Below are 12,156 nucleotides of genomic sequence, written 5' to 3'. Positions count from 1 at the left end.
AAACCAGCTTAGTCTACTTTGGAAATGAATTGTGTATTTCAGGGTAGAAAAATCAAATTATTTTAATTTTCCTCTTTGAAAGATGCATATAAATATATCCCTTTGCTAATATATGTATGCTTTTTTTGTGTTGGTTCAAAAGTTGATTTTAAGGGTTAAAGTGGCTGGGTCAATGCTCTACCTGCTGCCGACTTTCAAATGTTAGTTATGCTGTTGCAGTGATACTGTAAATAGCAAAATGCAGTTTTATAATGGGAAATAATGTGGCTTTATCATATTATTTAAAATATACTATTTTCTAAAAGATAAATATGTAACTGTGGTCTGGGAGAACCTTGCTGCTGTTTTATCAATTTTTCAGAGATTTTCTAAGTTGTATTTCTTTCTATGTTGAATTTCAGTGTATTTTAATTTTAGTGTTTTAGTTTGTCTTATTTTATTTGTCTTTTGTAATGATTTTTTTTTTACCTTACTAAACCCACAGATAGTTAAGTTGCGTAATAAAAGTTATTTATAATTATGGTAATTATGTGTATTATATCGTTTAAACGTATGTTGTATTAACATAATTTTTATCATCGCGAAATTGAGGTTTATTTCATTTGAACAATAACTTTCACAGTATTGATTGCACCATAAACCTTAGAAAGAGAGGGACAGGCAACTACATCATTACTTTTGTTTTAACCTGGGTTATAATCCTCCAAATAATCTCACAATCCTATTAACGAATAAACAACCATCTGTTTATGTGTACTGTCGGCAGCACTCGTGAAATCGCGCAAAACGCGTGAGTTTCCCTGCGTGACTACTGAAGCGACGGTCAATTGTATGTTAATGAGTTTTCCACTTAGTATCACACGTTTCCAAATAGTTTAGAAAATTTAGAATTTCGACTTTTTTTAAAGCAAGTAATCAAATTAAAATGCCCAAATTATTTAGTAAACGCAATAATTTGAACAATAGATGTTTTTATTTTGAGAAATCGGGCGAAAATACAGCGATCTAAAACAGACCGGGTCAGCCATTTCCGGTGTAAGCTGCTGACTTTCACGGTTTCAAACAGTTTAGAAAATTCGTAATTTCGACTTTTTTATAGCAAGTTATCAAAATAAAATACCCTTAGGCTAATTACTTCGAAAATGGCATGACTCAAGTAACGAATGCAAAAATTTGAACAATATATGTTTTATTTTTGAGAAATCGGGCGAAAATAAAGCAATCAAAAAAAGATCGGGTCAGCCATTTTCCGAGTCGTTGTCGGACGATTGTCACACGTTTACAAGCAGTTTGGAAAATTCAGAATTTCGACTTTTGTAACGAAAGTCATCAAATTAAAACACCCTAACTACTTCGAAAATTGTACGACTCAAGTAAAAAATGCAATAATTTGAACAACAGATGTTTTATTTTTGAGAAATCGGGCGAAAATAAAGCAATCAAAAAAGATCGGATCAGCTATTTTCGTTGTCGGACGATTGTCACACGTTTACAAACAGTTTCGAAAATTCAGAATTTCGAATTTTGTAAAGAAAGTCATTAAATTAAAATACCCTAATTACTTCGAAAATTGTACTACTAGAGTAAAAAATGCAATAATTTGAACAACAGATGTTTTATTTTTGACAAGTCGGGCGAAAATACGGCGATCTAAAACAAACCGGGTCAGCCATTTCCGATGTAAGCTGCTGACTTTCACGGTTTCAAACAGTTCAGAAAATTCGTAATTTCGACTTTTGTATAGCAAGTCATCAAAGTAAAATACCCTAATTACTTCGAAAATGGCAGGACTCAAGTAAAAACCGCAAAAATTGGAACAATAGATGTTTTATTTTTGAGAAATGGGGCGAAAATACAGCGATCTAAAAACAATCTGGACGAGTCTTGTCTGTCCAGACGGCCTTTCAGACAGTTCGAAAATTTCAGAATTACGATTTTAAAATATAGACTAGCAAAACTAAAATACGCGAGTATCATTGAAAATAGTATGATTTAAGTGAAAATACGATAATGCAAACAAGTGTGTTTATTTTCCCGAAAACGGGCGAAAATGTGCCAGTCGCAGGATAAGTATTATTCAACCATTTGTCACCGCACACAAAATCAGCCGAGTAGTTAATTTATACTGATGAAAAAAAAAAAACGAATTGTAACTCTACATATAATAAGTATCACCTAATAACCAGTACAAAAAATGGATCTTGTATTGAAATTGAAAATTCAATGTAATGAGCACAAACACTGAAAGACGTGTTGCAAACTGCGCGGCCGATTGATTGTGAGTGATGGCATACGGCTTCCTTAGCTTGGTCATTTGTTTATAACTGTATATAACCCACGTTGCACGCCGGATGTCCTGAAATCCTTTGTTTTATAATCCAGTTGCCTGTTCCTCTCTTTCTAAGGTCTATGATTGCACATAGCTCGGTTAGTACGCGATGACGTGGGAGGTTTCTATACGACCTGGCGGGGAAAATACTATTAAGTTAGGGTGCCTTTCTTAATTGGGGTCAAGCCAGGACAGTCACACAACGATGGGATCGTAATATGGCCGTAAATTTGAGGACGTTCGTGGCAACTTTCGCCGTTGGTTTAGTATTTGGGGCGACCTTCTGTAGCGTATTTGTTCACTTCGAAACCGTTAAGTCTACCGGTCGTAGCAAGGAATTTTCAGTCTCGAAAATTTTGTCTGAGGATCCGTATGGGCATGTTGACATCGACGAAGAAAATGAGGTGTCGACACACGAGTCGGACCTCTTTAGCAAACACCGGGACGATCTAGCATTTGCAGGTGAGATCATTTGAATCTTTTAAAGGTTAATTAGTCATTTAACAAAAATGAGTTGTATAGTTTGCCTTCCTCATAACGCCATTCGCGGTGGAGTCAGATGTTGTAGCCCTGCGTACAGTGCTGTGTTTACGGGGATGCGTTCGGTTGATAGATGCACAGGCGCTCGGAACGTTTCCTGTATAATAAAAAATGACCTAAAGTGGGATCGGCATAGTTAGTCAGTCGCCGGTAAATTCCCCTACTACTCATATAATAACACAAGGTAGGAAAGCGTTGACACCATAACATCGAAACTTCCCGAAAATAACACGATTTTCCAAATTATATTTCGATCCGCTTCACACAACTCAAGCATGATATCGGTAGAAACTATCGATCGACTTACATTCCTTTATTCGAACTAAAACGGGTTAAATCCTGTGAAAATCGAAACACCAGAGCAATATGAATCAACCCATCTACGCAGATATTTTGAAGCAGAGGCCCGAGTATGCGTATATGTTTGGAATTGCGCATGTTTGGATATATGTCATTTAAAATTAATTGTTAATTAATTATTTAAAAATCAATTGTGGTTCTGATAATATGAACAAACAACACTTTTTTTTTTTTTCATTGAACCTTAGCTGCAACAGTCCACAATTATTTGAAACGATATGGTATCTATATTTTAATTTAGAACATAATCATCCTCATTTCCTAATAAGATAGGATGCACAAATCCAGGTCACATCATCATTCCTTATTTGGAATTCTTATTTTCTAATAAGGTAGGATGCAGAAATCCTAGTCACATCATCATTCCTTATTTGGAATTCTCATTTCCTAAAAAGAAAGGATGTACATACCCATGTCACATCATCATTCCTTATTTGGAATTCTCATTTACTAATAAGGTAGGATGTAGAAATCCAGGTCACATCATCATTCCTTATTTGGAATTCTCATTTCCTAAAAAGAAAGGACGTACATACCCATGTCACATCATCATTCCTTATTTGGAATTCTGCCTGGTGTGTTGTAATATAAGTTTGTTTGTTTCTTTTGACCAGGTGATGATAGCATTGCTAAAAACTTAGAAAACAGAGTTAGAGTGCTGGTATGGGTTGCCACATACCCTGCAAACAAAGAAAGTAAACTGAAACATGTGAAAGCAACTTGGGCAAGGAGAATTGATAAAGTACTATATATGAGTTCGGAAGAAGATAAGAGCTTTCCAACTATTGATTTAAAAGTTGTCGAAGGAAGGAATGCACTTTGGGCAAAAACGAGAGCAGCTTTCCAGTACATTTATGATCACCATCTTGATGATGCTGATTGGTTTATGAAAGCTGATGACGACACGTACGTTGTCGCTGAAAATTTGAGATATTTTCTGTCAGATAAAGATCCAACCCAGCCATTGTATTACGGCCGGAGATTTAAGCCATATGTTGCACAAGGTTACATGAGTGGCGGTTCTGGGTATGTGATCAGTCGCGAAGGACTGAAACGACTGGTGGAGAAAGCCTTCAAAGACACAAAAAAATGCAAGGGACCATCTAATAATGGAGCTGAAGATGTAGAAATGGGCAGATGCCTGGACAGTGTGGGTGTTATCGCTTCTGACAGTCGTGATTCAAATGAACGGGAAAGATTCCATCCATTTGTACCTGATCATCTATTGGTTCCTGATACACTACCTAAAAATTTTTGGTATTGGCAATATATATATTATAAAACTCCACAGGTATGTATCATTCTATATTTTTTTATTAAATAATTTTTGGAGGCATTGTTCACTTACATGTAGAACTCTTGGAAAGATGTCTATACATAGAGCCATCATTTGTACAGTAATTACAAAGTGTTACAGACATGAAATATTTCATTTCATACTACAATTAGAACTTGTATAGAACCAATATTATATATAATAATAATAATAATATTTATTGCATCTTTAGAAATACAGTATTTCTATCAGTACAGTAGCAATAAAAGTATAACAAAGTATAATAATAATAATGAAATAATAATTTATATCTGCAAATGTAAAGGAAAGATTCCACATTTCAAACATCTTAAACCGTTTGTTCAAAATATTCAGAACACTGAATATGTTATTGCCAACAAAAAAGGGTAATTAAATGCACATATTAAGAAATGGGGTAAATTTCTGACTGTATTGACCATGTAAAGGTATTTCATATGAGATTTATGTGAAACTGAAATGTATCTTTTAAGGGACTTGAATGACTCAATAAAAAAATATCTTAAATATAAAAAAATAATGAAATAATAAAGAAAGAGAAAATATTATAATGTTAAGTATAAACGTAAAATGTAATGTATTAAAATTTTTACTAATACTAGCTAATAAGTTTAATAATAATAAAACTAAGACTAATAATAAAATTAAAACTATCAACTATCTATTAAAGTTATAAGTAGTAACCAAGAATATTTGGTAGCAGACTAAGCTTTGTCAGGTGATTATCTTCCCGAAATATGCTAATTTTATCTTGAGAGGTCTTGCAATCATGGCCAAATACCCAATTTATATCTTCATGATATATTCGCTTGTGTAATATGTCACAAAATCCCTGTTTAGTTTGTATCGTGTTTTATCATTATACTGTCTTATCTTGGATTGTGCTGCTATCACAAGTGGTGCTAAAGGTTATAAAAAGCAATTTTACAATTTAAAAAAAAGTGATATCCAATTTTGTAGATATACAAAATATTTCTACGTGAATTTGAGGCTGTCTTTGTGTGAACTGGCATTCTAATATATTAAGGGTAGACCCAAATTTACCGGATGTGTGGTGCCCTATTCTAGAATGTGTATATAACGTTTTCACCACCTTACTTTCTCACTTTATGCACTTTTTTTCTTATATTCTTCAATATTTCTGGAAATGAACCCTAATTTTGGAACCAACAGACAAAATTTGAGTAAATTTTCAGTTTTTACTGAAATATTTGGCTATTTTTGTCCCAATCTTCTATAGGAAAATGCAGACTATAAACGGGACCATTTTGTGAATTTGTGATGAAAAGAAGGAGCTGGTGGTGAAATAAAATACTAAGATTTTGTTGAACTTGTGCATAGACAGTGAAGTGCTTGATAAGATCAGCCACAAATTTAAAATATTTCAACTAATTGGGGAATTTAGATAGATTGATTATTGATTGCAAAAGAAAAAAAAAATTATATTTAATTATAAAATTCTGTTATTTAAATATACATTTACTGAATGTTACCTAAATCTTAAAACGTGATACTGTGGAATACTTTATTTTAGCTGGAATTAATTTTCGCTGAAAAAGCTTTTTGGGCATTTTGTATGGAATTTATTTTCACTGATTTTTGATGAGTTTAATGTGAAATATAGGGAAAAAAGTATATACGCTGGATTTTATTTTCACGGAATCATCCCTTCAGCGAAAATAGCGAAAATAAATTCCAAGCGAAAATAAAGTATTCTACAGTAATTTGACGTGTGGCAGTCAGCTGATGAAGTTACAGGTCAAAACACTTTTGCACGTTTTGGTTCGAAAATTTTGGCTTACATGTGATAAAGTTCATTTCCCCCTCAATTTTGATTCCTCTTTATTTTAATTTATGGGAAATAATTGCTGTTTTTTTCCATCATTAAAATAACACATTTGCAGCTTGTTGCAACAGGTTGCTAAGATTCTGAATGAAATACCCCAATCATGTTCATAGTTGTTGTCACGTGTTGACTGTTAAAATTTTCATAATTGCATACCATGTGGTGAGATACATGCTTTTATGAGCTCGTTGAACTCGCCAGGATAGCTAGCCTAAGACTGCAAATAAAAACTATACCTACTGTAATAGCGTGTCATTACGTGGTGACAAAGAATAACATCTGGTGTAGTTACTTCTCTTGTATTGAGTTGTATAGCTTTGCATGGCACCGCACGTTATTTTTTCAAATATTTTTTGTTTTTCTGCCAAATATTTATCTTGATAATACAAAGTATAAATAAATTGCTCAAATAATATTTGCATGTGTGCTGGTTTACATGGTTTGTTCTCATCTTTGTTTGGCTTCCGATCACCAGGAAAAATATATATTCACCTATATTGAGTTTCTTTCAATATGGTTGTAATAAAAAAATATCTTATCTTATCTTATCTTATCTTATCTTATCTTATCTTATCTTATCTTATCTTATCTTATCTTATATGAATAAAAAATAATCAAAATAAATTGTACTCCCACGCAATATAAAGATAATGACTTAAAAAAAGGTTTGGAGACACTGACATTTTTTTTTTCTCAGGAAATTGTGCATTTTCATAAAAGGTAACCATTTTGGCAGTATTATTACGCTTTTATCATTGTTTTCTTTGCTGGAGCTAGTATTCCCTAATCACAAGTTGTAGGCTGGTAACATAAGGTAAAAAAAATGATGTATCGTACATCGTGACATGAGGTACTGTTTACTCCCTGACATAGTTTGAAAACAGGGACTTATAGTTTCATCTCCATCTGTTCATCCATTTGTCCTGACCTGTAACTGCCTGCATGGGCATACACCACGCATCATGTCATATATATCCACATTTATTTGTTTTATGATTCAATTCAAAATGGTAGAATGGCACCATTCAATGCTAAAATGTATCCAAATTTCTGCCATTCAATTTCTAGAACAGGTTCTCAGTTGTGCTTGAGAATATATTTTATTCAAATTTACTATGTATGTTTCGCTTCATGGATTCTTGATGCGCAACTTTATTTTTTTTCTAGATAAGATTCAAAATGACTAACTGGTGGCCATTTTATAACGAATGCTGTTCCAGGACATGCCATTCAAACTGTACACATGCACCATACATCATGTCAGACATATGCAATGTGATTTGATGATCATTTTAATGTTAAACATGCATCAAAGTCAAGCATTTCTGCCATTCATGAACTGGATCTCAGTCATGCATGAACCATATTTAGTCCCCGTTCGGACGAAGTCCGAAAACGGGGACTTATAATTCGGTCTTCGTTCGTCCATGCGTCTGTGCATCCGTGCGTCCATCCGGAGTCGTGTCTCAGAATCCCTTGGGTCGATTCTGTTCATTCTTTGCATGTGCCTAGTACTTTATGTGGGACATATGCACATGCAGTGGTTTAGCGTTACAATTCAAAATGGCCGACTGGCAGCCATCTTGTTTTTTGAAAATGTTGTATTTTGGACATGCTTTGTCAGTTTTCATTCAAACTTGGTACATAGATTATTCATGTTAGGATACATGTCCATGACGATTTATTTTGCAATTGGATCAAAGATTTTATGCGGTATCTTGTCAGTTTTCATTCAAATTTGGCACATACATGTACTTTATACATGTTAGGATGCATGTCCATGACAATTTGTTTCAAAATCTAGTCAAGGATGGCCGATTGACAGCCATCTGACTTTTTGGCCTTACTACTATATTTCCACAATTTATGTACCATTTTCATTTGAATTTGGCACATACATCATATACATATCAGTGTATTTCATAATCAGATCAAAGATGGTCGAATAATGGCTGTTTTTAATTTTGGCCATATTACTACTACTACTAAAACGCGTGTTTTGATGTAAATAAACAATCTTTTGTATATGCCACTTGGAACTCAAGTTTCAAGGACACGCTCGTGACAACCTCTCCGCTTTAATATGACCAGCACAAAGAGAACTTTCAAACATTTAACGGGGACTGTGTCATTTTCAATGACTTGTTTCATTTAAACCTGCTACATACATTGAATATAATGAGTTCTTGATGCACAGCATTTTTTTTCGGATCGTATTCAAAATGGCTGATCTTTTTCACACATTTGCACATGCATTTATTTTGCAATCTGATTCAATATATTAGCCATTTTAGTGCTAGAAGTACATGATGAATATAAAAATAAATCATTTTTTTTTAAAAATATTTGACCATTTTCTGCATGAGCATAAGAGCATGATCTAAAAATAAATCATTTTTTAAAGAATATTTTGTTATTTTCTGTAAATAAATACAGGACTGCTCACAGTTACACAGAATATTGCTGTTTCATGTTACAATATAAATATTACTTCGTGGTTGTACATAATAAACTATCGTGATAAACATTGCAAAAATTGAGTAGGGTACTACCTTAAATCAACCACAAATTCAGGAAACATAAAAATCCATACAGTGGAAACATAGACGATGTGCAGTGCGTTATTTTATTCATTATCATTTTCTGTGTTTTATTTTCACAGGGTTTGGGATGCTGTGCTGATCATACAATAACCTTTCATTACGTTGGCCCCAACTTGATGTACTCGCTGGAATACTTGTTATATCATCTCAGACCATTCGCTGTGGAAAAAAGTGTATGTCAAGCTGTGACTCCAGCCGTGTCATAAAATTGAACCAGTACACAGTGCAATAAACGATTAATGGGAACAACTTCACCTGTTGAGTAGAAGCACACAGCAGAACCTCTGAAAACAAATATTAGTGTTGTATATTCTTCAGTACTAGAAATCTAGGTCATCACCTGGATATGTTATTTTACTATGACCACTATACTTCATAGCAGTCCTCCCAATATACAGAGTGTTGTATAGTGTGCTGTATAAAAGTCAATAGTTGTGAAGACAAAACTCTGTATTTATTGAATTTTACTCAATTTTAGCAGATTGTTTTACACATTTCAGACTACTCATGGATGCTGTTATCTGAAGATTTTAAAAAAAAAAATGTATTAATAAATGTAGATTAAATTTAAAACAAAAGGTTGCAATTTGCATTTGAGACTTTTTTGAAATTATATTTATCCACACTACTGATGGGGAATAGGTGATTTTCAGTCACTGTGAACTCTTACATAATGTGTGAAAGATGGAGTTTGAATGTCTGCCATAAAAATCAAATAATTAGATTTTGAAATTGAATTTTCTCTTTTTTTATTGTTCAATTCCTATCTTCCAGTGAGGATATGCCGTTGATGTATCCTCCATCAAAATTGACCATCGTCAAATGTGTACATTATTAAGCACGGAAATACCTACAAAAATACTTTCATGTTTGTCCAATCCCATGCAATGTTTTGACATCACTTATAATGCTATGACCATGTTTGTCCTGTTTCTACATTTGATTTCACACGGTAGCTATGATTGGTCAGACGGGTTTTGAAATGTAATAAATTAACTGTAAACCCCACATCCATGGGTAACCTGAAATGAAAGTATTTAAAAAATAAATTACAATTTGTGTTAATTTTTAGTTTACAGCATTGAAATTTGAAATGTGACAAAGTATTTGAATGGCTACAGTAGGGTATGACACTATATAATATAGCATGTCGCCAGCTTTCATCCAATCTGTGCTTCTCTTTGGTTAATAGAGTTAGCACAGCTGGGTGCAAATACTGTGGAATACTTTATTTTCGCTGGAATTAATTTTCGCTGAAAAGGCTTTTTGGGCATTTTGTATGGAATTTATTTTCACTGATTTTTGATGAGTTTAATGTAAAATATAGGGGAAAAAGTATATACGCTGGATTTTATTTTCACGGAATCATCCCTTCAGCGAAAATAGCGAAAATAAAGTATTCTACAGTACATATATTCCCTGCCTCAATGCAAATAGGCAATCAAGCTGGCTAATTATTTTCTGAAAATACAACATTTTTTTTTTTTTTTTTTAAATATTACACAAAAAAAGTAAAATGTTTTTTTGATAGTGTCTTAATTTATCATAAAATTTACTTTTATTAACTCAGTCATCAGAACACTATAAGCTCCAAAATGACATACAGCGTGTTTATAACAAGCAAACCAATTGTATCCTCATACCATGTGGTGCTACGACTGAGGCAATTTTAAAAAAAAAACATCACTTAAAATTTTTTGAGGCTTGGAAGATGAGAAATTATTATATTCACCATAAATTACTTGTTTCCTTTATTGCGTGATAGCAAGGCAAGTTTGGGAGTATGTGCAATAAGGGTCTAGATGCAGTCAAGTCAATTATTTAAGCAAAAATCCCCATCCACCCTGTTATCAGGTAATAACAGGCAGTGCACAGTCCTTTATTTTAATTACAATACCCCCAAATTTACTATAAATGCTTTTGTATGCTTGAAATAAAAGAAATCAACCATGTGGTTAGTGAGTCTGTTAATAATAATTTTGTAGATGAAAGTGACCAGGATTTTTTAACATACCGGTAAATTAGACTATTTATTACTGTAAAATACTTTATTTTATCGGGAATTTTCGGTGTTTTTTATGAAATTTATTTTCACTGATTTTTTGCGAGATGATTGTATAAAACATTTTATTTTCACTGAATCATCCTTAAAGAAAAAATAGCAAAAATAAAGAATTTTACAGTAACTCGTGTCTCCATGAGAAGATAACGATGTTAACATACTGTTATAATCTCTATTTAACAATTTTTCTTAAATTTTGTTTTAATTTTAGGAGCCAATGTTAAAATGGCTACCACCCGAAAGCATACTGGTAACTATAACACCTTGTGTTATCCCAGTTGTATGGTATATTTTGTTTTGATACTTTTTTTAGATTCTGAGTTGCCATGGCTTCTGAGTTAATCTGTTTAAAAACTAGACTGGTGGTATAAATTATAAAAATTAGAGACATTTGTGAAAGCCAAAAAAAAAAATGAAATTTAGACCAAATTATATTTTTTGAAAATTAGTATTATTCGGTGCAACATCTGTGTAACATCTGTGTAACTCGCCAAACTGTTTTTACTGGGTATTGGTAGTTTGAGAGTTGTATTATTTTGCATGGAACATACCAGCAAAAGTCTGTGTGTGAGTAATTTATTTACATAGAAGGTGTGCTGCTATAGTGAATAATGAATGGATACCCACTTTTATATGCTGCGTGATGCACAGAGTTTTAGCACTAGGATACCCAAACACAGTTAAATGAATGTGTCGTTTTCTCGTGTAAACCAGATAGTATGTTATTTCTACCCGGTGAATGAAACTCCAGTATCTTTAAATTTTTTTTTTAAATAGACTTGTATACAACGCACTGTCTGTTTTTGTTGTATTCAGTATAGTCATGGGTCACTTTAATTAAGCACATCACAGCCTGATTTATCTCTTTAATATTGTGTGGGTCCTTTCCATGATAGGTTTCACTTCTGCTGTCAATAGATGATCATAATGTTGACTGATGCTGTTAATATGCTAATTTCTGAACAGTGGATGACAGTTATATGACCCCCTTCCCCATGTGCGATATTAACGTTCGATAGTTATATATATGTTGTTTTCCTATATGCAATTTGGTTAATGCATGATGTATAATGCCAAATAAAATAATTTCATGCCATTTTA

At 33.0% G+C, this 12,156-nt stretch overlaps 1 protein-coding gene across 1 annotated transcript; it reads left to right on the top strand.

The window, feature by feature from the left end:
- Positions 1-2,456: 2,456 nt before the first annotated feature.
- Positions 2,457-12,156, top strand: LOC100375103 (glycoprotein-N-acetylgalactosamine 3-beta-galactosyltransferase 1-like). Its single transcript, XM_085501110.1, has 3 exons — positions 2,457-2,791; positions 3,844-4,520; positions 9,053-12,156. The coding sequence occupies exons 1-3, from the start codon at positions 2,548-2,550 to the stop codon at positions 9,197-9,199; spliced, it is 1,068 nt and encodes a 355-aa protein (XP_085357236.1). The 5' UTR covers positions 2,457-2,547; the 3' UTR covers positions 9,200-12,156.

The sequence above is a fragment of the Saccoglossus kowalevskii genome, chromosome 7 (assembly GCF_978046115.1).
Source record: "Saccoglossus kowalevskii chromosome 7, keSacKowa6.1, whole genome shotgun sequence".
Classification (NCBI taxonomy): Eukaryota; Metazoa; Hemichordata; class Enteropneusta; family Harrimaniidae; genus Saccoglossus; species Saccoglossus kowalevskii.
This window is presented reverse-complemented; position numbering and strand designations above follow the sequence as displayed.